This window comes from Triticum urartu, chromosome 6A (genome assembly GCF_056163025.1).
Source record: "Triticum urartu cultivar PI428250 chromosome 6A, HENAU_Tu73, whole genome shotgun sequence".
In the NCBI taxonomy this organism is placed as follows: domain Eukaryota; kingdom Viridiplantae; phylum Streptophyta; class Magnoliopsida; order Poales; family Poaceae; genus Triticum; species Triticum urartu.
This window is the reverse complement of record NC_141878.1, coordinates 606,632,406-606,660,178: the sequence shown is the minus strand read 5'-3', so window position 1 is coordinate 606,660,178 and position 27,773 is coordinate 606,632,406. Positions and strand designations below refer to the sequence as shown.

At 46.7% G+C, this 27,773-nt stretch overlaps 1 protein-coding gene across 1 annotated transcript; it reads left to right on the top strand.

Moving 5' to 3' along the window:
* The first annotated feature begins 39 nt into the window (after positions 1 to 39).
* Positions 40 to 25,059, top strand: LOC125528296 (protein SAWADEE HOMEODOMAIN HOMOLOG 2-like). Its single transcript, XM_087527527.1, has 6 exons — positions 40 to 112; positions 21,420 to 21,483; positions 21,650 to 21,701; positions 22,807 to 22,935; positions 23,983 to 24,102; positions 24,703 to 25,059. The coding sequence occupies exons 1-6, from the start codon at positions 55 to 57 to the stop codon at positions 25,057 to 25,059; spliced, it is 780 nt and encodes a 259-aa protein (XP_087383653.1). The 5' UTR covers positions 40 to 54.
* Positions 25,060 to 27,773: the final 2,714 nt, after the last annotated feature.

Below are 27,773 nucleotides of genomic sequence, written 5' to 3'. Positions count from 1 at the left end.
ATTTGTGTTGGGTGGTCGCAGGTGAGGAATTGGTTCCAGAACCGTAGTTCCAGGATGATGATGATGCCTCCGGTGGCCGAGGAACACCACCTAGTGGCCATATCCTACTCAGGTGCTGCTGAAATCCCCATCTTAACTTAATAAGCTGGGTTTTTTTCACATACTCAGATGTAGTAATTCGTGTGATAGTTCAGTTGCTAGGATGTCTATTTCTAAAGCTCTGGCGGTGGAGAATTTATGCATATCACACTACTAGAAAAAAGGCTATAGATGGGATTGACACTAATGACGCACCAGACAAGCGGTGCGCCATTAGTATATACTAATGGCGCACCATCTTCTGATACGCCATTAGAGCTGAAACTACTAATGGCGCACCTGGCCCAGGGTGCGCCATTAGTATCAATTTTTTTTTTGAACTAGTGCACCTGTTCAAACATACTAATGGCGCATCCAGACACAGTGCGCCATTACTAGTTGTAACTAGTAATGGCGCACCTGTCAGAAAGTGCGCCACTAATGTTGTTTTTTTTATTATATTTTTATTCCTTTTTTTGCAAAACTACTAATGGCGCACTGTTCGACCGTGCGCCATTAGTATATTTTTTTTTTGCAAAACTACTAATGGCGCACCACCAGAAGGTGCGCCATTAGTAATCTGGATTACTAATGGCGCATTTAGTGTTGGTGCGCTATTAGTAAGTGAGCAGCAACAAGATATTTTGGACAGCCTCTCCTACCCACACTCACTTTCTCCCCACTTCATTCTCTCCACCTCCTCCTTGTCTCGGGTGCCTCCTCTTTTTCACCTCATTTCCACCATAGATTCATTCAATTTAAGTGGTTAAATTACCTTGTTTTGATAGGTAAGTAAGGGGGAAGCTATATTTATGTTGTTCTCCCTACAACAATGTGCACATGCACTTTTTATGGCCTAGCTAGATCTATGTATGTTTGTGGTGTTGCATATGTTTGTGGTGATGCATATGTGTTTGTGTTTGGAGGTATACCGGTATTTGAAATGCGATAGTTGCCAATATTTTGCCGGAATGTTGATTCATTTCCGTTTCGGCGAGAATTTTGGCATTAAGCATTCTTTTTGGTCCTATTTTTAGGGAAAGTCATGCCAAATTTTTTTCTTGGTTCTAAAATATCGTTTTGCTCTACCCCGCAGGCGACCATGGTCCGCACGATGACCGAAGGCATCGTGAATAGGTTTTTGAGGTCCGCGAAGGCCGAGATGCTTCAAAAGAACGAGACGGAGATAAGATGTCCGTGTCGAAGATGCAAGCTGAAGAGCCTTATTGCGGACCCGGAATCCGGGTAGGTGCGGGACCACCTGCTCTTGCGTGGTTTCATGGATGGCTATCGGTGGCAAGGTGATGAAGATGACTACGAAGTCGTCCATGGGGGCCGGGCAAGAAATGAGGAAGGGCAGCAGGACAACCACCGCGGCTCGGGCGGGCGAGAAGACGAAGAATCCCCAGGAGATGATCACGACGGTGATGCTGTACACAGTCATCATGTAGAAGATGCAGGACATGATGATGAGGAAGATGCCGGAGCAGACGACGGGCATGGTCATGAAGATGATGATGCCGGCGGAGCAGACGACGCTGGACCATCGATGGGCTGGGTGCAGGACCCTCATATTCAAGAGCTGCTTCTCAAGTAGATGGATAACGCAAGAGATGCCGCCCGAGAGAAAGCCAAGATGGATCAACTTGAGTTAGACGCGGTTACTCCATTGTATGAAGGATGCAGGCCCGAGGATACCCGCCTGAAAGTAACGCTCATGGCTCTGGAGATGAAGGTAAAACACAAAATGACCGACGCATGCTTCGACGGGAACATGTCATTCTGGCACGGACGTCTTCCCAAGGGGAACAAGTGCCCGACCAGTTTGGAGGAGGCGAAGAAAATCGTGTGTCCTCTGGATTTACCGCACGTGAAATACCATGTGTGCATGAACAATTGCATCATTTATCGGGACGAGCACGCGGAGTCTACCATATGTCCGGTGTGCGGCGTCACTCGATACAAGAAGAGGAAGAAAGCTCCTCGAAAAGTGGTGTGGTACTTTCCGATCACTCCTCGTCTACAGCGGTATTTCGCGTACCCTAAGGTAGCAAAGCTCCTGCGTTGGCACGCGGATAGGGAGGAGAAGAAGCGAGAAGATGACGCAAATGATCCGGAGATAGATAAAAAAGACAAGATGCTGAGTCACCCTAAGGATGCGAGCCAGTGGCAAGCGTTGAACTTCGAAGACCCAGAATTTGGGAACGATCCAAGGAACATCGTGCTGGGCGCGAGCACCGATGGAGTCAATCCGTTTGGCAGCCAGAGAAGCACACATAGCACCTGGCCTGTGTTTGTGTGGATGTACAACCTTCCCCCCTGGTTGTGCATGAAGAGGAAGTACATTCACATGAGTATGCTAATTGAAGGACCAAAACAACCAGGGAACGACATCAATCTGTATCTGGGGCTGCTGAAAGAGGAGCTTGACACGCTGTGGAAAACGCCAGCCAATACGTGGGACGCCGCAGAGAAAGAATATTTCCCTATGAGAGACGCGCTGCTCACGACGGTGCACGACTATCTCGGTTACGGATATGTCGCGGGGCAGGTGGTCCACGGATGTTCTGGATGCGTCAGGTGCATGGATGACACAACGTATCGCCAACTAGATAGAGATCCCGGGTCTTCGAAAACCATGTTCATGGGACATCGAAGGTGGCTTCGCGACGATGACCCGTGGAGAAAACGCAAGGATCTGTTCGACGGTGAAACCGAACCCCGAGGATGCCCGCGTACGAGGAGCGGCGAGGAAATAGACGAGCTGTTGAAAAATTGGAAAGACTGCCCACTGCCGGGAAAGAAGCAAAAGGCGCCAGAGCCGGGAAAGAAGCGAAAGGCGCCAGAGCCGCTGCTGAAGGTATGGAAAACGAGGTCTGTTTTCTGGGACTTGCCGTACTGGAAGATCCACCGTGTGCCTCACAGCCTTGATGTCATGCATATCACGAAGAATGTGTGCGAGAGTCTGCTTGGTACCCTGCTCAACATGCCAGAGAGGACCAAAGATGGGCCGAAAGCAAGGGCAGACTTGAAATCAATGGGCATCAGGCAGGAGCTTCACGCTATATATGATGATGATGATGATGATGAGGCGAAGCAGGACACGGAAAGTCGTCGCAAAGGCAAAAAGGCCAAGAAGACCGGAAATGACTACCCTCCCGCGTGCTTCACTCTAAGTCAGGAGGAGATCGAGCAGTTTTTCACCTGCCTCGTAGGAGTAAAACTTCCTTACGGTTACGCGGGGAAGATAAGCAGATACCTAGACCCAGCGAAGCTGAAGTTCAGCAGGATGAAGTCTCACGACTGTCACGTGCTGATGACGCAGATACTTCCAGTTGAAATCCGTGGGATCATGGACGCGCACGTCCGTGAAACCCTATTTAGCCTATGCAACTTTTTCGACGTCATCTCTCGGAAGTCTGTTGGCGTGAGGCAACTCAGAAGGCTACAGGAAGAGATCGTGGTGATACTATGCGAGCTTGAGATGTACTTCCCGCCCGCATTCTTCGACGTTATGGTGCATCTGCTGGTCCATATCGTGGACGATATCATCCAACTCGGGCCGACGTTCCTGCACAGCATGATGCCGTTCGAAAGGATGAATGGTGTCATCAAAGGATACGTTCGCAACATGTCACGTCCAGAGGGAAGCATAGCCTGGGGCTTTTTGACCGAAGAGTGCATCTCCTACTGCACGAATTATTTAGGCATCGAGAACCCCGTTGGTCTGCCCGTCAACAGGCACCTCGGCAGGCTCGCTGGATGGGGTCACCGTGAGGGTCGCCGCGAAATGCATGTCGACTTCGAGGGTCGACTCGCCGACTTTGAAAGAGCAAACCTAGTCGCGCTACAACACATAGACGTGGTCGATCCTTGGGTGGTAGAGCACAAAACCTTTATTAAGAAGACGTACAATGACCGAGGCCAACAGAGGACGGACGGAGATATACTCAAAGAGCACAACTCATGTTTCACACGTTGGTTCAAGCAGAAGCTTCTGTCGTACCCTTTACATGAGGATTCTTTCGCGGAAGAACAACTCATATTCGCCTTGTCACAGGGCGCCGAGCACAACCTGATGACCTATGAGGCGTACGATATCAACGGCTACACATTCTACACCGAGGCCAAGGACATGAAGAGTGATGGTTATCAGAACTCCGGGGTAACGATGGAATCCTACACCGGCAACGACAAGCACAGATACTACGGAAGGATCGAGGAGATCTGGGAGCTGAGCTACGCTGGAGAGAAGGTCCCGATGTTCCGTGTCAGATGGGCCAAGAGCGTCCTAAAAGAAGACCGGTATTTCACCACCATGGTTATACCCGAAGCCAAATCCAAGACCGCGGGCGCAAACGTCACCGCGAAAAATGAGCCATGGGTACTGGCTTCCCAAGTGGACCAATGCTTCTTCATTACCGACCCATCAAAGCCCAGTCGTGTTGTCGTGAGGAGAGGCAAAAGGAAGATCATCGGAATGGATGGAGTAGCCAATGAGCAAGACTTCGACAAGTACGGCGACCTGAGGATCGAACATGACGACGATGATGAAGTAGCAGCATACACCACAAGAAGAAGCAGGACCACCCTACCTAAAGGACGTCCGTTCCACAGAAAAACTCCATTTGCGAAAAAGAAGGGCAAGAAGATTGTGAACAGATAGCTAGCTAAGATCGATTGTATTTAAATCGTAGCCTTCATTTCTCGATTGTATTTCATGGGCACTTTTTGAACTATCATGAATATTTTTAAATTTCATGGACACTCGATCTCGATCCCCCTCCATCTCGATCGCTATCCCACCTCGCCAGATCCGGTCCCCCTCGCCGCCGAGCACCCCCCGGTCCACCGGCCGCCGCCGCCGACCCCCCGCACCCTTGATTCCCCTACTCAACCGCCGCCGCCGACCCCCCGCACCCTCCCCTACTCAACCGCCGCCGCCGACCCCCCGCACCCCGCGCACCCTCCCCCGCTCCACCGGCATTACTGTTTGATAATATTTTTTAAAAAATTATTACTGTCTTATAAAAAAATATTACTGTTATGATTTAAACAAGTTTGAACATATTTAAACACAAATAAGTATCAAACAGCATTTTAAATGCATAAAAAAAATTTGTGGAGCCTGGGAATCGAACCCAGGACCTCCTGGTGTGAGAACTGGCTGCTGACCAGTCAAGCTAGTAGAGGGAACTTCATGTTGATTAGGTCAGGTGGAAGATAACCTGTCGGCTCGAGCAGAAATCAAAAAAAATACTAATGGCGCACCAGGGTGAGGTGCGCCATTAGTATGGATGTACTTATGGCGCACCAAGGGGTGGTGCGCCATTAGTATTGTGCCGCCCCCATCCATATTTCCATCCCGGCCCAAACCTATCCCCTCTCTCTCCCTCGCCCTCGCCCTCGATCCCCTTCCCCTCTCCTCTCCCGACGCTGCTGCCCCGCCGCCTCGACGATTCCCCACCGCCTCGACGCTGCCCCGACGCCCCCTCGACCCTGCCGCGACGTCTCCAACCACCGCCGCCTCAGGCCCCGACGTCGGCGCCGCTCTCCCCGTCGCCCCACCTCGTTGGACGCCATCGCCCCGCCGCCCTCGTCGCCGGCGGCCCGGACGCCACCCCGTCCACACCACTGTGGCCGGAGCACCACCACCACCCGGACCTCGTCGCCTCCTCCCCTGCGTCGTCGTCGTCCCCGACATCCTCCCCGCGCCCCACTGCCCTATCCCTATGCCCCCCGTGAGCTCCCCCTCCTCCTCTCCCCCTCTCCCCCTCCCGCGCACGCGCTTATGTCGTTTAGCACATTCTCGGTCATGTCCCGGATTCATGAGTGGTTGCTCGGCTGTGTCCGTTGACGCGGTGTAGCTCTTATGTTCGTCTAGATTTGGGGGGATCTTTGCGCACTGGACCTACTTTCATGCGTTCATCAAACTGGATGGTTGCTCCGGTGTGAATTTTTAGGCGGTTTGCTATTTGGGGGTTGATTTGAGCAAGTGCAAGTTATACTAGTATGCACTGGCAACAATCGCTGAATGCTGGCCTTTTGTGATTATTATGTGAATCTTCTGATGCAGGTAGTTGCTTAGTTATGCCCATTGACATGATAGCTGTTCTGCTTGTGTAGTGGGGGAATTGGGGATGTCTGCAAACCTGCCTCTCAACTGATTATATTTGCTCATCATGCTTCTATTTTTTTTCTTTCTATTGGAGCTTTGGTTGGATGGTTGCTGTGATATGGGGCTTTTAGTTTGTGTGGAATTGGGCATTGGTTTTGGGTCATACATATAGGATTGCAAATAATATCAGTAGGCACTGGAAAAAATGTGTCAGTGTTGGCCTTCTGTGATCATGTGAACCTTCTGATGTAGGTTGTTTCCTAAGTTATGCCTACCGACACAATAGTTGTTCTAATGGCGTAGTGGGTGATTTGGGGATCTTTGCAAACCTGCCTCTGAACTGATTTTATTTGTTCATCATGCTTTTGTACTATATGTTGGCATGAATGTTTTTATTAGGCAGGATAGTGCAGTAGTTGATGTATCTTGGGTTAATATTAACCTAACTATTCTTTTTTCCTTAGGTTAATATTAAAATGTTGAGTGTATATATATTTGAAAATGATTGCTGCTAGATGTTAATTTGCTGGTACTAGCTAGAATTTGGCACTGAAAAGCAAAAGCAAAAGCTAATTAACTGCTGGGTAATAGCACTGGTACTAGGTAGCTAAAATATGTGTTCTGAAACACTGAGAGCAGAAACACTTACTACATACATATGCTCAAGAAACACTTACGTACTAACCAGAAAAGGTTTTGACTTGAAATGTTAATAGCACAGAGAGCACCACAAGTTAAACACCTCAATCTGTTAGTATTTGTCTGCATTTTCTCACATTCTTCTTGTATCTGATCCAGTATTGCTTGTAGTGGTTTGTCCAAAATGTTAAATGATACTGCTTGGAGATGCATATATTGTTTCACCTCTTCACATGCCAATGTATTTTCCATGTTGTGATGGAGGCCTTTTTTGCCTTGTCCACCCGAGAGGCCCTTGAGTTTGCTGGAATGTCGATTAACTTCCGTTCCGGTAAATTCGGGTACTCCATATGTCCTATTTTCAGCAAAGGTCATGCTGAAATTTTCCTTGAATTTTAGCATGACTTTGCTAAAAATAGGACATATGGGGTACTTGTGACTAATGCATGGGCCAGGGTATCTTAGTAGTTAATTAAGTAGGATCAAGTGCCCCGGCGTACTTGTGACTAATGCATGGCTTTTAGGGTGCCTCGGTGTCGATAAAAACCAAAATGATGAAAGCTTAGGCTTTTAGGGTGCCTCGGCGTCGAAAAACCCTCAATGATAAAAGCTTAGCTTTTAGGATGCCTCGGTGTCGACAAACCCTAAATGATGAGACCATGATCTTGTTCCTTGACAATAACCAACTTTTTGACCAAACTTTGTTCCTATTTAGAGAGAAACATGGCCAACAACGATGAGGCCGGGGGTTCGGGCGGCAAGGCATTCTGGAAGTTGTCCCAGGAGATGGAGGAACAACCTCACTTGTATGAGGACGCCGCCTTCCCCACCGATCCTGAGACCACTGATGGTACCGCCGAGGATGACCCCACTGATGCCACCACTGATGGTGCCGCCGAGGATGCCACCACTGATGATGGCGGCGCACGCACAGATGGCAGCCAACCGAAGAGGCAACGGAAGGACCGGCGCCCGATCGTGCTCCGCACCCTCAAGGAGGAAGTTACTGAAGTGGACTCCGATGGGAATCCAACGGCGCCCGAATGAATAGTCAAGGGGTACTCGCTTCAGCTCGGGTGCATTCTCCGGACCACCGTCTCGATCAACACCGAGAACCTGAGGCATCCTGACCGAGGGAATTTGCGCAACCTCCTCTTCACGAAGCTGCACGAACGATACAAGTTCCCTGCTGAATTTGAAAACACAAGCCTCAAAGGGAATAAAGTGAACAATGCTGCCCTCACGAAGATGAGCAAGGCCCTGTCTACTTGGAAAAGCAATGTGAAGAGAATGATCGAGAAAGGTGAGAGTTATGAGAAGATCAAGGAGAAAAATCCTTTGATCACCGAAGATGACTACAACGACTTCAAGATCAATTGCTCGAGCACCGCAAACTCTGAATCAAGTAAGTGGGGGAAAGAAATGCGGGAGATGAACTTAGGGGAACACACACTCGGTCCCGGCGGTTACAGAGTGGCGGAGCCTATATGGGACAAGGAGGAGGCGGACCGTGCCGAGCAAGGCTTACCGCCCCTCTTCGATAAATATGGTGACAAGCAGACCAGGAACTTTGTCAGGGCCCGGTACAAGAAGGACCCGAAAACAAAGGAGCTTACCACGGATCCGAAGACCAGGGCGCTTGAGCTTGTTCTGGTAAGGAATACACCCCCGTGTAATTAGCTCCATATGGTTGCATTCTAATTAATGAAGCCAAATTTCTAAATGGTTCACATTCCTTCCACAGGCGACTGAAAGCAGTAGCGCGGGGTCGACTAAGAACAACCCTTGGGACACCACTCTAAATAGGGCATTGAATGTAATGAAGAACAAGGATAAGCTCAGTAAGCCGACGTGAGCTGGTCGTGTGGCCGGCAAAGGCTTGTCGACAAAATGGTCGTCATACTATAACACTAGTGGGCGAAAGGAGAAAAAGACCAGCTCGGAAAGCCAGGCGCGCGAGGTTCAAGAACTCAGGGCAGAGGTGGCGCGGATTCCGGAGATTGTCCAAGAGCAAGTGGAACAACAACTCGGAAGGACGATCACCGCCATTGTGCCTACCTTGATCCAGGGGATTAGTGCGTGGATTGCGGGCGGCCAACAGGGGCCGCCCTCGATTCCTAGCTTCACGGCCAGCAACTCACAGAACGCGATGGCGGGGCCATTGGTGTCTCCGACGCCGGCACGGGAGCTTAATGCACCCGGGCGCCGGCCGGCACCTCTGCAGCAAGCGGCCCCTCTGTCAACTGCACGCCCGCCGTTGGCGGTGCCTCGACATTAGCCGAGCTCGACGCCATCATCACGGTAACTAATTAAGCCTCTCTCGGCCGAGGACTTCATCTCCTTGCCTTTGACTGGGCATCCCTGACGCCCTACATCGCAGGGCGCCGCCGACGTTCCGTGCACTCTCCTGCACTTCGTGAACAACCAGTTGGTCGATGTCGCCAAGGGCAAAATCGTTCAACCGGGCAACCCCTTGTTCCACGGTACCCAGATGCCACCCAACTTGTTTAGGGTTCAACTGGTTCGGGTGCTGCCATGCTGCGACGAGTTGTTACCTCCAATTCGACCCGTCGGGGCCGACGATGATGACGTGATGACCCTCAGCGCCTGCCTGAGCTGGCCCCTGCTTTGGCCGAAGAGCCAGATTCGTTTGGGGGCGGGGGACACCACCCCAAAGACAACACCGCCAGTCGTGTTGGCGCCAAGTCGGCCCCATGGCAAGACCGCCGCAACGGTGCCGGACATCCCTATGCCACTGGATCCAAACATGCATATGGCACAGGATCAGAACGACAACGACGACGATACATTTGCCAACGTTGATCAGTACTTTGCCGATCATGGGTACGGTGGCGACTTCATGGGGCCTCCTTCTCAAGAACCCAACCCAACAAAAGACGTGCGCGATCTAGCTGGTACCACGGAGAAGCCAAGTTGCAACAAGCGTCGTCTGCAGTTCAGCTCTCAGGAGACGCCTCCAGCTGCCGACTTCACCGAGCCTCAGATAGGCGAGGTGCGAAATATTATCAGCCCCAACACACTCAAGAAGGTGGTCTGTGAGCAGAACTCGGTCCCATTACAGGAGAAGAAGGCACGCAAAAGAAAGACTAACAAGGGTGCGGGCCAGCCGGCACCGAGTACGATCCGTGCTCAGGACGGGCCACCTTCACCTGAGGATTTAATGAGGAGGCTGCATGTGGCGGGTAGGCCGATGCTACCGAGAAATATTCTCGATGCTGCAACCGGTGCTATGCGGAGTCTGCATGACAGTGTTCTTTCTTCGGAGAAGCGGCGTCTCAAAGAGAAGGATGTGGCATACCCGGTTTTCCGGCCAAGGTGCCAGAGGGCAAGGGCTTTGTGGATAACTCCATCGGGGGTACGATCGTCCTGCGGTTTGATGACATCCACACTATGTTGAACCTTCATCCGCTGCACTACACCTTCGTTCGGCTATTTTCGCTGAGTATGGAGATGCGGATCATTCACGACAAGACTGTTGGAAATATGCCCTAGAGGCAATAATAAAAGCATTATTATTATATTTCTTTGTTCATGATAATTGTCTTTATTCATGCTATAACTGTATCATCCGGAAATCGTAATACACGTGTGAATACATAGACCATAATATGTCCCTAGTAAGCCTCTAGTTGACTAGCTCGTTGATCAACAGATAGTCATGGTTTCCTGGCTATGGACATTGGATGTCATTGATAACGGGATCACATCATTAGGAGAATGATGTGATGGACAAGACCTAATCCTAAGCATAGCACAAGATCGTGTAGTTCGTTTGCTAGAGCTTTTCCAATGTCAAGTATCTTTTCCTTTGACCATGAGATCGTGTAACTCCCGGATACCGTAGGAGTGCTTTGGGTGTATCAAACGTCACAACGTAACTGGGTGACTATAAAGGTGCATTACAGGTATCTCCGAAAGTGTCTGTTGGGTTGACACAGATCGAGACTGGGATTTGTCACTCTGGATAACGGAGAGGTATCACTGGGCCCACTCGGTAATGCATCATCATTATGAACTCAAGGTGACCAAGTGGTTGATCACGGTATCATGCATTACGGTACGAGTAAAGTGACTTGCCGGTAACGAGATTGAACAAGGTATTGGGATACCAACGATCGAGTCTCGGGCAAGTAACATACCGATTGACAAAGGGAATTGTATACGGGGTTGATTAATCCTCGACATCGTGGTTCATCCGATGAGATCATCGTGGAGCATGTGGGAGCCATCATGGGTATCCAGATCCCGCTGTTGGTTATTGACCGGAGAGTCGTCTCGGTCATGTCTGCTTGTCTCCCGAACCCGTAGGGTCTACACACTTAAGGTTCGGTGACGCTAGGGTTATGAAGATATGTGTATGCAGTAACCCGAATGTTGTTCGGAGTCCCGGATGAGATCCCGGACGTCACGAGGAGTTCCGGAATGGTCCGGAGGTAAAGAATTATATATAGGAAGTGCTGTTTCGGCCATCGGGACAAGTTTCGGGGTTATCGGTATTGTACCGGGACCACCGGAGGGGTCTCGGGGGCCCACCGGGTGGGGCCACCTATCCCGGGGGGCCACATGGGCTGTAGGGGGTGCGCCTTGGCCTATATGGGCCAAGGGCACCAGCCCCTATAGGCCCATGCGCCGAGGGTTTCCATGGGGGAGGAGTCCCACTAGTGGAAGGCACCCCTGAGTGCCTTGGGGGGGAGGGAAACCTCCCCTGGCCGCCGCACCTAGGAGATTGGATCTCCTAGGCTGGTGCACCCCCCCCTTGGCCCTCCTATATATAGTTGAGGAGAGGGAGGACTTCATACCTCAGCCTTTGGTGCTTCCCTCTCTCCCCGTTACGTCTCTCTCTCGTAGTATAGGCGAAGCCCTGCTACTGTGACGCCCTGCATCCACCACCACGCCGTCGTGCTGCTGGATCTTCATCAACCTCTCCTTCCCCCTTGCTGGATCAAGAAAGGAGGAGACGTCATCCGTTCCGTACGTGTGTTGAGCGCGGAGGCACCATCCGTTCGGTGCTTGATCATCGGTGATTTGAATCACGTCGTGTTCGACTACATCATCCCCGTTCTTTGAACACTTCCGCTCGCCATCTACAAGGTACGTAGATGCATCTAATCACTCGTTGCTAGATGAACTCCTAGATGGATCTTGGTGAAACCGTAGGAAAATTTTTGTTTTCTGCTACGTTCCCCAACAGTGGCATCATGAGCTAGGTCTATGCGTAGTTCTCTTGCACGAGTAGAACACAAAGTAGTTGTGGGCGTTGTTGTTCAATATGCTTGCCGTTACTACTCCTATCTTGATTCGGCGGCATCGTGGGATGAAGCGGCCCGGACCGACCTTACACGTACTCTTACGTGAGACAGGTTCCACCGACTGACATGCACTAGTTGCATAAGGTGGCTAGCGGGTGTCTGTCTCTCCTACTTTAGTCGGATCAGATTCGATGAAAAGGGTCCTTATGAAGGGTAAATAGCAATTGGCATATCACGTTGTGGTCTTTGCGTAGGTAAGAAACGTTCTTGCTAGAAACCCATAGCAGCCACGTAAAACATGCAAACAACAATTAGAGGACGTCTAACTTGTTTTTGCAGGGTATGCTATGTGATGTGATATGGCCAAAGTTGTGATGAATGATGAATGATCCATATGTGATGTATGAGATGTTCATACTATTGTAATAGGAATCACAACTTACATGTCGATGAGTATGACGGTGACAGGATGATCATGGAGCCCCAAGATGGAGATCAAAGGAGCTATGTGATATTGGCCATATCATGTCACTATTATTATTTGATTACATGTGATGTTTATCATGTTTTGCATCTTGTTTACTTAGAACGACGGTAGTGAATAAGATGATCCCTTACAACAATTTCAAGAAGTGTTCTCCCCTAACTGTGCACCGTTGCTACAGTTCGTCGTTTCAAAGCACCACGTGTTAATCGGGTGCGATAGATCCTTACGTTCACATACAACGGGTGTAAGAAGTTTTACACATGCAAAAACACTTAGGGTTAACTTGACGAGCCTAGCATGTGAAGACATGGCCTCGGAACACAGAGACCGAAAGGTCGAACACGAGTCGTATGGAAGATACGATCAACATGAAGATGTTCACCGGCGATGACTAGTCCGTCTCACGTGTTAATCGGACACGGCCTAGTCGACTCGGATCGTGTAACACTTAGATGACTAGAGAGATGTCTAATCTGAGTGGGAGTTCATTGATAATTTGATTAGATGAACTTAATTATCATGAACTTAGTCTAAAATCTTTACAATATGTCCTGTAGATCAAATGGCCAACGTTGTATTCAATTTCAACGCGTTCCTAGAGAAAACCAAGCTGAAAGACGATGGCAGCAACTATACGGACTGGGTCCGGAACCTGAGGATCATCCTCATAGCTGCCAAGAAAGATTATGTCCTACAAGCACCGCTAGGTGATCCACCCGTCCCACAGAACCAAGACGCTATGAACGCTTGGCAGACACGTACTGATGACTACTCCCTCGTTCAGTGCGGCATGCTTTACAGCTTAGAGCCGGGGCTCCAAAAGCGTTTTGAGAGACATGGAGCATATGAGATGTTCGAAGAGCTAAAAATGGTTTTTCAAGCTCATGCCCGGATCGAGAGATATGAAGTCTCCGATAAGTTCTTCAGCTGTAAGATGGAGGAAAATAGTTCTGTCAGTGAGCACATACTCACTATGTCTGGGTTACATAACCGCTTGACTCAGCTGGGAGTTAATCTCCCGGATGACGCGGTCATTGACAGAATCCTCCAGTCGCTTCCACCAACCTACAAGAGCTTTGTGATGAACTTTAATATGCAGGGGATGGTAAAGACCATTCCTGAAGTATTTGCTATGCTGAAATCAGCAGAGGTAGAAGTCAAGAAGGAACATCAAGTGTTGATGATGAATAAAACCACTAAGTTCAAGAAGGGCAAGGGTAAAAAGAACTTCAAGAAAGACGACAAGGAAGTTGCTGCGCCCGGCAAGCAAGCTGTCGGGAAGAAGTCAAAGCATGGACCCAAGCCTAAGATAGAGTGCAAAGGGAAGGGCCACTGGAAGCGGAACTGCCCCAAATACTTAGCGGATAAGAAGGCCGGCAACACCAAAGGTATATTTGATATACATGTAATTGATGTGTACCTTACCAGTACTCGTAGTAACTCCTGGGTATTTGATACCGGTGCCGTTGCTCATATTTGTAACTCACCACAGGAGCTGCGGAATAAACGGAAACTGGAGAAGGACGAGGTGACGATGCGCGTCGGGAATGGTTCCAAGGTCGATGTGATCGCCGTCGGCACGCTACCTCTACATTTACCTACGAGATTAGTTATAAACCTCAATAATTGTTATTTAGTGCCATGTTTGAGCATGAACATTGTATTGGGATCTCGTTTAATACGAGATGGCTACTCATTTAAATCCGAGAATAATGGGTGTTCTATTTATATGAGAGATATGTTTTATGGTCATGCTCCGATAGTCAATGGTTTATTCTTAATGAATCTCGAGCGTATTACTACACATGTTCATAGTGTGAGTACCAAAAGATGTAAGGTTGATAATGATAGTCCCACATACTTGTGGCACTGCCGCCTTGGTCACATAGGTGTCAAACGCATGAAGAAGCTCCATGCAGATGGACTTTTAGAGTCTCTTGATTATGAATCATTTGACACGTGCGAACCATGCCTCATGGGAAAAATGACCAAGACTCCGTTCTCAGGAACAATGGAGCGAGCAACCAACTTATTGGAAATCATACATACTGATCTGTGCGATCCAATGAGTGTTGAGGCTCGCGGTGGCTATCGTTATGTTCTCACCCTCACTGATGACTTGAGTAGATATGGATATGTCTACTTAATGAAACACAAGTCTGAAACCTTTGAAAAGTTCAAGGAATTTCAGAGTGAGGTTGAAAATCAACGTGACAGGAAAATCAAGTTTCTACGATCAGATCGTGGAGGAGAATACTTGAGTCACGAATTTGGCACACACTTAAGAAAATGTGGAATAGTTTCACAACTCACGCCGCCTGGAACACCTCAGCGTAATGGTGTGTCCGAACGTCGTAATCGCACTCTATTAGATATGGTGCGATCTATGATGTCTCTTACCGATTTACCGTTATCTTTTTGGGGCTATGCTTTAGAGACTGCCGCATTCACTTTAAATAGGGCTTCGTCGAAATCCGTTGAGACGACACCGTATGAATTATGGTTTGGGAAGAAACCTAAGCTGTCGTTTCTAAAAGTTTGGGGATGCGATGCTTATGTCAAGAAACTTCAACCTGAAAAGCTCGAACCCAAGTCGGAAAAATGCGTCTTCATAGGATACCCTAAAGAAACTTATGGGTATACCTTCTACCTCAGATCCGAAGGCAAGATCTTTGTTGCCAGGAATGGATCCTTTCTAGAGAAAGAGTTTCTCTCGAAAGAAGTAAGTGGGAGGAAAGTAGAACTTGATGAAGTATTGCCTCTTGAACCGGTAAATGGCGCAACTCAAGAAAATGTTCCTGAGGTGCCTGCACCGACTAGAGAGGAAGTTATTCATGATGATCAAGATACTTCTGATCAAGCTCCTACTGAAATTCGAAGGTCCACAAGGACACGTTCCGCACTAGAATGGTACGGCAACCCTTTCTTGGAAATCATGTTGTTAGACAACGGTGAACCTTCGAACTATGAAGAAGCGATGGCGGGACTGGATTCCAACAAATGGCTAGAAGCCATGAAATCCGAGATAGGATCCATGTATGAAAACGAAGTATGGACTTTGACTGACTTGCCCGTTGAACGGCGAGCCATAGAAAATAAATGGATCTTTAAGAAGAAGACAGACGCGGATGGTAATGTGACCATCTATAAAGCTCGGCTTGTCGCTAAGGGTTATCGACAAGTTCAAGGGGTTGACTACGATGAGACTTTCTCACCGGTAGCGAAGCTAAAGTCCGTCCGAATCATGTTAGCAATTGCCGCATTCTACGATTATGAAATATGGCAAATGGACGTCAAAACGGCATTCCTTAATGGTTTCCTTAAGGAAGAATTGTATATGATGCAGCCGGAAGGTTTTGTCGATCCTAAGAATGCTAACAAAGTGTGCAAGCTCCAACGCTCGATTTATGGGCTGGTGCAAGCATCTCGGAGTTGGAACATTCGCTTTGATGAAATGATCAAAGCGTTTGGGTTTACGCAGACTTATGGAGAAGCCTGCGTTTACAAGAAAGTGAGTGGGAGCTCTGTAGCATTTCTCATATTATATGTAGATGACATACTTTTGATGGGAAATGATATAGAACTCTTGGACAGCATCAAGGCCTACTTGAATAAGAGTTTTTCAATGAAGGACCTTGGAGAAGCTGCTTATATATTAGGCATCAAGATATATAGAGATAGATCAAGACGCCTCATAGGTCTTTCACAAAGCACATACCTTGATAAGATTTTGAAGAAGTTCAAAATGGATCAGTCCAAGAAAGGGTTCTTGCCTGTTTTGCAAGGTGTGAGATTGAGCTCGGCTCAATGCCCGACCACGGCAGAAGATATAGAAGAGATGAGTGTCATCCCCTATGCCTCAGCCATAGGTTCTATTATGTATGCCATGCTGTGTACCAGACCTGATGTAAACCTTGCCGTAAGTTTGGTAGGAAGGTACCAAAGTAATCCCGGCAAGGAACACTGGACAGCGGTCAAGAATATCCTGAAGTACCTGAAAAGGACTAAGGAAATGTTTCTCGTTTATGGAGGTGACGAAGAGCTTGTCGTAAAGGGTTACGTCGACGCTAGCTTCGACACAGATCTGGATGACTCTAAGTCACAAACCGGATACGTGTATATGTTGAATGGAGGAGCAGTGAGCTGGTGCAGCTGCAAGCAGAGCGTCGTGGCGGGATCTACATGTGAAGCGGAGTACATGGCAGCCTCGGAGGCAGCACATGAAGCAATATGGGTGAAGGAGTTCATCACCGACCTAGGAGTCATACCCAATGCGTCGGGGCCAATCAAACTCTTTTGTGAGAACACTGGAGCTATTGCACTTGCCAAGGAGCCCAGGTTTCACAAGAAGACAAGGCACATCAAGCGTCGCTTCAACTCCATTCGTGAAAATGTTCAAGATGGAGACATAGAGATTTGTAAAGTACATACGGACCTGAATATAGCAGATCCGTTGACTAAACCTCTTCCTAGGGAAAAACATGATCAACACCAGAATTCCATGGGTGTTCGATTCATCACAATGTAACTAGATTATTGACTCTAGTGCAAGTGGGAGACTGTTGGAAATATGCCCTAGAGGCAATAATAAAAGCATTATTATTATATTTCTTTGTTCATGATAATTGTCTTTATTCATGCTATAACTGTATTATCCGGAAATCGTAATACACGTGTGAATACATAGACCATAATATGTCCCTAGTAAGCCTCTAGTTGACTAGCTCGTTGATCAACAGATAGTCATGGTTTCCTGGCTATGGACATTGGATGTCATTGATAACGGGATCACATCATTAGGAGAATGATGTGATGGACAAGACCTAATCCTAAGCATAGCACAAGATCGTGTAGTTCGTTTGCTAGAGCTTTTCCAATGTCAAGTATCTTTTCCTTTGACCATGAGATCGTGTAACTCCCGGATACCGTAGGAGTGCTTTGGGTGTATCAAACGTCACAACGTAACTGGGTGACTATAAAGGTGCATTACAGGTATCTCCGAAAGTGTCTGTTGGGTTGACACGGATCGAGACTGGGATTTGTCACTCTGGATAACAGAGAGGTATCACTGGGCCCACTCGGTAATGCATCATCATTATGAGCTCAAGGTGACCAAGTGGTTGATCACGGGATCATGCATTACGGTACGAGTAAAGTGACTTGCCGGTAACGAGATTGAACAAGGTATTGGGATACCAACGATCGAGTCTCGGGCAAGTAACATACCGATTGACAAAGGGAATTGTATACGGGGTTGATTAATCCTCGACATCGTGGTTCATCCGATGAGATCATCATGGAGCATGTGGGAGCCATCATGGGTATCCAGATCCCGCTGTTGGTTATTGACCGGAGAGTCGTCTCGGTCATGTCTGCTTGTCTCCCGAACCCGTAGGGTCTACACACTTAAGGTTTGGTGACGCTAGGGTTATGAAGATATGTGTATGCAGTAACCCGAATGTTGTTCGGAGTCCCGGATGAGATCCCGGACGTCACGAGGAGTTCCGGAATGGTCCGGAGGTAAAGAATTATATATAGGAAGTGCTGTTTCGGCCATCGGGACAAGTTTCGGGGTTATCGGTATTGTACCGGGACCACCGGAGGGGTCCCGGGGGCCCACCGGGTGGGGCCACCTATCCCGGGGGGCCACATGGGCTGTAGGGGGTGCGACTTGGCCTATATGGGCCAAGGGCACCAGCCCCTATAGGCCCATGCGCCTAGGGTTTCCATGCGGGAGGAGTCCCACTAGTGGAAGGCACCCCTGAGTGCCTTGGGGGGGAGGGAAACCTCCCCTGGCCGCCGCACCTAGGAGATTGGATCTCCTAGGCAGGCGCACCCCCCCCCCTTGGCCCTCCTATATATAGTTGAGGAGAGGGAGGACTTCATACCTCAGCCTTTGGTGCTTCCCTCTCTCCCCGTTACGTCTCTCTCTCGTAGTATAGGCGAAGCCCTGCTACTGTGACGCCCTGCATCCACCACCACGCCGTCGTGCTGCTGGATCTTCATCAACCTCTCCTTCCCCCTTGCTGGATCAAGAAAGGAGGAGACGTCATCCGTTCCGTACGTGTGTTGAACGCGGAGGCACCGTCCGTTCGGTGCTTGATCATCGGTGATTTGAATCACGTCGTGTTCGACTACATCATCCCCGTTCTTTGAACGCTTCCGCTCGCCATCTACAAGGTACGTAGATGCATCTAATCACTCGTTGCTAGATGAACTCCTAGATGGATCTTGGTGAAACCGTAGGAAAATTTTTGTTTTCTGCTACGTTCCCCAACAAAGACCCCGGACATCGTGATAGTCGACCCCTTCTACATGCGTGCCAAGATCTTGGGCAGCGCTGGGGACCGGAAAGTCGCGAGTTCTTACCTCGAAGGTGTCATTCTGGCAAACCAAGATAAGGATAACTTCCTCGTGCCTTACTTTCCCGAGTAAGTCTTCCCCTCAACCGCCCCGTAACATATGAATTCTTAGATTTCGATCGTTTTTCTTTTAACATTCCGTGTTTTCTGCAGTGACACACATTGCACGCTCATCCTCCTAAGCTCCAAATATTCCATGGCCACGTATTTCGACCCGGACCGTCATTCGAACATAGACTACACAAATGTCAAGAAGGTTCCTGATGATGTTCTCCCCGGCTACGCCAAATCTGGAGGCACCTTCACCAGGCCTATTCGTAAGTACGGCAAGCACGTGTTCTCCCACAATACGACGTTCTGCTGCGTCAAGCAGCCGCCTGGCGGTCAGAAGGGTGCCTACTACGCCATCCATCACATGCGGGCGATCGTACGGGACCATCATCAACTTCTGCTACCGAGTAAACTCAAAGATTGGGCCGCGAGCGTGTCGGCAATCCAGGATGCGGACATCAGACAAGAATTCTTTCGCATCCAGTCGGAGTTTGCGGAAATCATCTATCAAGATGTCCTTCGTACCTCGGGGCAGTTCTACCTCAGAAATCAACCATCCAACAGTGACATCGACACAATGCTACAAATGCAGGCTGACAACGACCGTTATTTCATGACTCCCACGATAGACGGTGGCTTCATCCACGCTCCGGTCCCTTGAGTCGAGTCAAAAGCAGTGATGCTGTGTCTAGTTCTGAAACATCGATTGGCTCATGTTGTAATTAAACTTTAATGAACTTGTAGTATGTCTCTTTGGTTTCGAGAGTCGTTCAACTTAGATGTAATCTATGCTATTAATGTCTTTCTGTTGCATACTTATATATTGCTTATGTATTGTCTGTGAATTGGTACTAACGTTTCGTTTGGCTAGTGCATAGCGATGCCGTCGTATGTCGTGTACAAGGGTAAGGTTCCCGGAGTCTACAACGACTGGGAGGAGTGTCGGAGACAGGTTCACCGATTTAGCGGTAACAGTTACAAAGGGTACACCACTAGGGCCGAGGCCGAATCTAGATACGCCCGCTATCTAGCGGGAGAGGGGAGGGAGCGTTGGAGGAACCGGATGAAGACGAGTTTCATCGTGATGATGCTCATCGTGATGACCGCAACTCTCTTCTATGTGATGGTAGTTTAAATGATCGATATCGACTTGTAATGTGAAGACAAACTCGCTACTCGCGGTCTCGAGACTTGTAATATAATGTTCTATCTTTGTTCGGTCTTTTCAATTCGGAGACTAATATGATGAATTGTATTCGGAGACTAATATGATGAATTGTATTCAGAGACTAATCTTCTATTGTATTCGATGAATCTGTTGTTGATGTGTGCTGTCTATATTTTGTCCAATTATACATTTTGTAACCTGTGCAAAAAACAGAAAATAAAAAAAATAAAAAAACCTAATATTCATACTAATGGCGCATCACATCACAGTGCGCCATTAGTATGCCAAAGGATACTAATGGCGCATCATTAAACAGTGCACCATTAGTATGCCGAAGTTACTAATGGCGCATCTTGTTGTTGTGCGCCATTAGTATGCCAAAGCACCTGGGTATACATGGCCCCCTGGGAGGCATACTAATGGCGCACTGTTGTATATACTAATGGCGCATCTGAGGTGCGCCATTAGTATACCAGATACTAATGGCGTACTTGTGGTGCACCATTTGTAAAATATACTAATGGCGCACCACTAATGCGCCATTAATGGCCAAATTAGGTGCGTCATTAGTAGGCCTTTTCCTAGTAGTGTCAGTGTTGTACTCCTTAAATATGTTGTCGGCAGGGGTACCTCTCCCGGTGTCTAGGGCTCCTTAAATGTTCTGCATGGCGTGAACCCTGTTGTCATGCTGTATCGATTAGTCGTTGTCGCCATTTGGGAAATTGCACGACACGTGGTTCGTGTGCCCGTTACATGTATGCACAACTGCAGGGAAAAAATGTCAATCAAGTTAATTTTGGCGTGTTTTTGATTTCGTATAGCCTAGTCTGTACTCTTTTGTGGGCACTTCAAAACATGCTGGCCCATTGCCTCGGTCGATGAAGCTCCTCTTGGATACTCCAGAACACATGGTTGTTTGTGGGCCCTTTACTTTTATTCAGAACAGCAGACAATTTTTTTTAACTCAATTTAATGTTAGCGGGTTATGCGACTTTACAGCCTAGCATGTAGTTCTTCGTATTTCTGGGCCCTTCAAAGCACGTCGTCGCGCTATCTCAACCGTTGAGGCTTATTTCGGCAATTGCAGGACACGTGGTTCATGGTCCCTTTATATTTATTCATAACTCTTGGCCACATGGCACAATTTTCGTTTTGTCGTTTAGAACATTTTAATTTTGTAAACCGACCAAACACATACAATGAATCTTGACGATTATGGATTATTGATACTGTTGTTACCAATCAGGGAATATTCCTTCAGATGGTGGCCAGGTCCAGTTTGAAGCAAAATCGGCTAGAAATGTCGTATGGTATGATCATATATACGTCTTTTGTGTCCTTTGATACCACATGTGGTCTGTTTTTGTGCATGTGAGTTAATTTTCCGTGCGAGCGTGTGTGGGTTTGTGTGGGGTGGGAGGGTTACTTGCGTGAACCATTCAGTTCTACATGCTTGAACAATTCTTGTTGTCACAGGTACGATGTTGCTGCCTTTCCGTCCCACAGGTTCAAGAAAACAAAGGACCCAGTAATGACCATAGAACTTTTTGTCAAATAGGATTGATGTTACTAAATTCATTGCTGGCATTCTTTATTCAACCATTTTGCTAGCAGTAAAGCTAGAGATGATTCCAGTTCTTGTCTATTTATTGTTCGATGACAGTATTGATGTTATAACATTTTGAACACCTGTCTTATCTAACTTTATGTTGTACGAGTCCTGTGTGTTGGGGAATTATCACTACAAGATAGTACTAATAAAATGGTGAACAGTTAAGAAGACGTAAAGAACCTTGAGTATTTGCTACTTTAGGCTCATATGGAAAGCTGATACTAGGTGGTATAAAACTTACTTTCACAATCTCTGTGTTTTGTCATGTAAAACAAAATATGAACTGAATGTTTCTTTCAAAGATTATATAGCTGTGTAGACGTGTCAGAGTTTTAAAATGGAAAAAGTTAGTTCACGCCCTTCAGTTATCATGAGAAGCAATTTTAAGCCTTTGACCACAGTGCTATTACACCCTTGAGTTGTAGAAACTGAACGAATCAAACAACAATGGTGGTTTTCAACTGCATTGCCACCATGGAACACCACTGAACCATTCTGACACTCCCATGATCTATTGTCAACATAGGGAAATATTTGATTATGTATATGGTGCGAACATGCAATATAGCATCCTAACGCGCGACACAAACTGCACCACCTGATCGCACATTCCTTGTCGTGATCATGATGTCATGATCCGATCGTCAATGATGGCATGATGTTGCCCTGATGATAGCCATCACACAGTAGTCTCCTCGAAAATGGGTTATTAAGTTAAATTCTGGTCTGCTCTGCATCACTTTGTCATCGTCCCTGCAAGGTCAATTCATAATCAAGTCCTGGGCTCCTGGCTGCTCCTCTTCTGCATAATCTAATCCCTTTTTCTACTACTGAAGTGATACGTGAGGTTAGGATTGATTCGCGCTTCCTATCACAGTCAAGGGTGAAAACTACACTCGATCATTTTCTAAGAATTATACAATACCCATGTTTATCTAGTGTTTAATCACGCTCCACAGCAGGTTCAATACGTGTGCATTGCACCAACTGTGCTTGCACTTATTTATTTATTTTGTTTCAGGAAGTACTAGTTCGATTTACTTGGCTTGGACCCGAGGATGATGAATGGGTTGATGTTCAGAAATGTGTGAGACTGCGTTCTCTTCAATGTGTTGCAGTGCTGCCTGGGGATCTCATTCTTTGTTTTAAGGTAGCCATTTTAAACGACTTCTCTTCACCTGACTTGGCAAGTTAGCATCTCACAACTTGATAATTCATGTCTTAATGAAACTTTAAATTATGCTTTGGAATACTGAGCCAGTTTATTTTAGCCACAGAATATGTATCCAATCCATGATTGCCTCCATTTCGCTTTTGTTATGCACTTGAAATTCTGCTTGTTAACTTATTATTCCACGTTTACTTTCTTTCTCTTACTTGTTGGTGGATGATAGAGTAGTGATGGGTATGTCGTCTGGGTTTCACCTGCCAAGAGTATTTCGAAGTTTCTGTTTTGACTGTTTGCACATGACCAAGATGTTCCTTGCCGACACTTAATGTTATGCAGTTTATATGGGCTCTATTTTTTGTTTGTATATACTTCTAAAAGTTGTTATTCCAGTTTGTGAGTTTTCAAACAATTGTGGTTGAGAACACTTATTAAACGGCTTTACTATAATAATCTTTAAGAATTGGAAGTTTCAGTATTGCATGTATTTTATATGCTATAATGGATTAAATAAGACATTTAACTACAACGTGTGTTTCCTGTGTCTATCCATATTCTTGGTAATCATATTACATAGTAGATCACTGTGATGCCACTTGGTCCAACCAGCACAATTGATTTCGCTATTTATTTGTCGATGCGCGAATGGCCAAACGACCGTAAAATCAATGCATTTCATTATGTCGTACTTTGAGTACTAAAACTGATTTTTAATCTAAAATTGGGTGTGAATTTATCCAAGAAATGTTGTCTAATAAATCCTCATGTTGGTAGCTGCGCACAAACACTGGGATGCCGATAAATTAGAGCATTGAGAGGAAATGTGCACAAACACCGGTATTTCAAGACAGTATTATATACTCAAATTAGAGTATTGTTGAGGGTCAGATTAAGGAGTTTTGATCGCTGGGTGTAAATACCACAGTGCAGGAAAGTTGAATGAAGACAAAACCTATTTTCATGTGATTAGGTATCTCATAATGTAGTGTTATCATTTACTCAAGTTCATTTCTCTGCTGAATTGAACAGGAAGGCAAAGAGCAGGCCCAGTATTTTGATGCGCATGTTCTTCAAGTTCAAAGGCGCAGGCATGACGTAAGGGGGTGCCGCTGTAGGTTTCTTGTTTGTTATGATCATGATCACTCTGAGGTAATTCTCCTTCTGTCTACACTGTTGAATGTTCACGCATTTACTCTGCTTCAATTGTTATACCATGGTTGGTTGTCAGAATTATATAACTGAGGCTTGGGTCCTGGAGTTGTAATTCTGTTTATAGGGCTGTTTGCCTGATAATAGAAATAGATTTTTGACTTTTTCCTGGACTCCACGAAAATTATTTTTACAAGTACAACCCGAGTTGCCAAATCAGACCTCCAGCCCTATGATTTATATGTAGTAGGCTATGGTTTTCTTCTTCATAATGTGCCTGGGCATCAATAAATGATTATCTCGCCACGGTCTTTCCTCTACACATTAGAATCCATCCTAGTTGCTAACGGAAACCAAACTTACTTCAAAATTTTCATGTGCTTTCATTTCCAATCTGCACTTCTGTTGGCGACCAAACAAAAGAAAACTAGTTTCTGTAATATTGACGGGGAAGAATAGTGTAAAATACTATGTTTTTTGTTCTAGGCTTGTTATCTTACTATGTAGTCAAATAAAACAGAAGGGGGAGTAAGGAGTTTAGTTTGTTCTTATGATGCTTATACCCAATAATTTAATTTTGCATTTATTTTCACGTGACAGGAGTTTGTTCCACTGAGCAAGGTATGCCGTCGACCAGAAACTGATCACTTTCACCAGAAAGCCCAAAAGCAACACAAGATGATGGTTGTCAACACTGAAAAGGTGACCAGGGGTGGGGTTCCCATTCCACCAGATCAAGGAGGGCCATCTGACAAGCCTATTTCTCCCTTACTAGACGCACCTACTAGCACCCGCAGGAAATCAGTGGCACATGTTGAGATGGGGGATGCAGAGGCTGCCCGAAACGACGAAGCTGCAAATGAAGCACATGGCGACAAGATGAATGTGGGAGTGTCATTCTTTCGCTCCCCTGTGCATTTGCTTGTGAACTTTTTAGTTAAAAAAATGTTTGCCTAAAAACTTCCAATCAAGGAAGGATGATTGGTTGCCCAATCTTTACCTAATAATAAAGCAAATTGGGTTTCTTTCGTCCGTCATGGCATGTTTCAGAAAAATCCCTCTATTTTAGAGAATTCAACCCGCAGTCCTGTTTTAAGTTAAAACGAATCGTTATTTTCATATTTTACACAAAAGTCCCTGTCTTTTCTTGAAATCAACCCGCCGTCCGGATTTAAGTCACACCTGAACCGTTATTTAACATTTTTTGAAAAAAAACCTGATGTTTTAGATAATTCATCCGCGGATCATATTTAAGTCAAACAAATGATTTTTAAAATTATCCATATCTTTTAAACCGTAACTCCAATCTGAACATGTTATATATGAAATTTGATTAGAAAAATATGTACAATATGAATATGCGATTATTTTTACCTGTTAATACATTTGAGTCAAACCAAATGATTTTCTAAATTATCTGTATCTTTTAAACCATAACTTCGATTTAACATACTATATATAAAATTTTATTAGAAAAATGTGTGGAGTCTAAATATGATGTTAATTTTACCTGTTACATATCTTTAAAATATTGTTATGGAGGCAAACTTATAATTTATAGCGCAAGATTCTTTTTTTCATACCGACGGCGATTCGGATTGCAAATAAACATCCCACTATAACCATATACGGAAAAGAAAACATCGATAACTACACATGCATACCTTTGAAAAATACAGGAGAAAACAACATATTTCTCATTGCGAGAGTGAGAGAAAGCGAGCGAGAGAGAGAGAGAGGAAGGAGAGAGAGAGACGCCTTAGGATTAACCATATTCAACACACGTTTTTTGTTGTTTTGTGTGAACACCGAGACCATCGCCGGCGAGGGTGAGAAGGAGGATAAGCGGCAACACAAATATGATGCCTCGCAAAAATAAAGGAGATGGACCTATTGTGATCTTGAGTGATGGTTGTTGAGTTAAGAGCGTGTGTTATGTTTTCTCTCTCCCATTGCAACGCAAAGGCTCTTTTGCTAGTAACTATAATGTGCCCATGTTGACTGGATTGCTTGTGTGGTGCACAAAGTGTTGGATTGGGTATCTATATCTATATAGCTATGTCGCCAGAGAAGATATTGTTTTGTGGTGGTATTGTCTTTTGGGGTGTGGGGTGTGCTTCAGTACAGCCCCCCCACCCCCACCCTCCCTAATGTAAAAAATTGGTGAATCTCAAAAAAAATTTGGCAGTTGTGTGATTTCCTATAATTAGCAGGGGTAATTTTATCCCAGGGAAGGCCCTCCAAATAAATGATCCGTCTATACATCTCGTGAAATAATGGATCTATATATAGATCGCCCCTTGTCCTCTTCCTCTGCTTGGACACCTGGCGCTCTCCTTCATTAGGATAATGGCGTCCAAAACCTAAACCCTATGACATCACAACATTGCTAGATGGGATGGGCGCTCCTTCATCAGGATAATGGCGGCGTTCGAATGTATGATCCCTTTTTATGAATCAGATTTGCCAGTGTTGCAAACAAACATGGGTTTTTTGGGATAAAGGACAAAGACAAGAAAACCTATTCAGTATAACATGATTTTATATTGCTTTAAGATGGTGATTGTCATCACCATTCCCCACCTAATTTCAGAAAAGAAGAGATACATAAATTGGAAGTACAATCGTATTTGCAATTGAGTTTAGTATAGCAGAACTAAGTTTCTGCTCAGATTTCCTGGGTAGCTCCTCTGACTCACAGGGTGAATGTCGTCGCCGCCCCAACCAAATTCTCCTTCGCTCTCCCGTCCCTCGTTGCCGACAGCCTCTGGCTAGCCTGCGGCGGCGGCGAGGCACCTCTTCCAACTTCTCTTCCTCCTACTACCTGGGTGTGCTCCCTCTCTCTCACACGTCAACTAGGTACGAATCTCACCCCTACAGATTCCCTCCGTCTCGGCCAGCCGTGGCCTGCTTGGTGGCGACACTGCCCTGGTCGGGCATGCGTGTGAGGCGGACAACTACCATCAGTCATCACTACTAGGGAAAAGCTTATTGGCAGATGCTTACTAGTAGCGAGGGTTTATAACCCTCGCTACTGCTACTTACTAGTAGCGCAGGTTTTTACGCTTTGCTATTACTAAGTTGGTACTAGTAGCGCGGTTATTTAACCTGCGCTACTACTAAGTGATCTCTACCGTGCCCTCCCGGAACATGCCATAGTAGTAACAAGGGGTACAAACCCGCGCTACTACTAAGTTGATAGTAGTAGTGTGGTTTTATACCCCTCGCTACTACTAAGTACGGGGTAGGTGAAATCCCCGTATCCTCGGCCGAATCCCTCCTCTCTCCCTCACTTTCCCCCTCTCTCACTTTCCTCGCCTCTCCCTCATACTCCAGCGGTGGCCGCTGCTGGTACACTCTGCTTTCTTCCCCCCTCCCTTCACCGTCTTCTTCTCGCTCTAGGTGAGCCCTCCTCCTCCCCCCCCTCCCCGATTTGATCCAGAACCCTAACTGACCCATCCCCATCCTCCTCCGGCAGCACGAGGGTGACTTCTCGTTTCGGGTGGCGTGGTACCACCTGTCGGACGACGGGTTCCCGATCAAGCACAACGTGGACCACCTCCCACCGCCGCTCATCGCCGACCTCAACGGCGACGGCCGCTGACGGTGTCCTGGACTAGGGGGTACTCAACACGTCATCTCCCGATCTGATAGATTGGGCCGAGGACCCC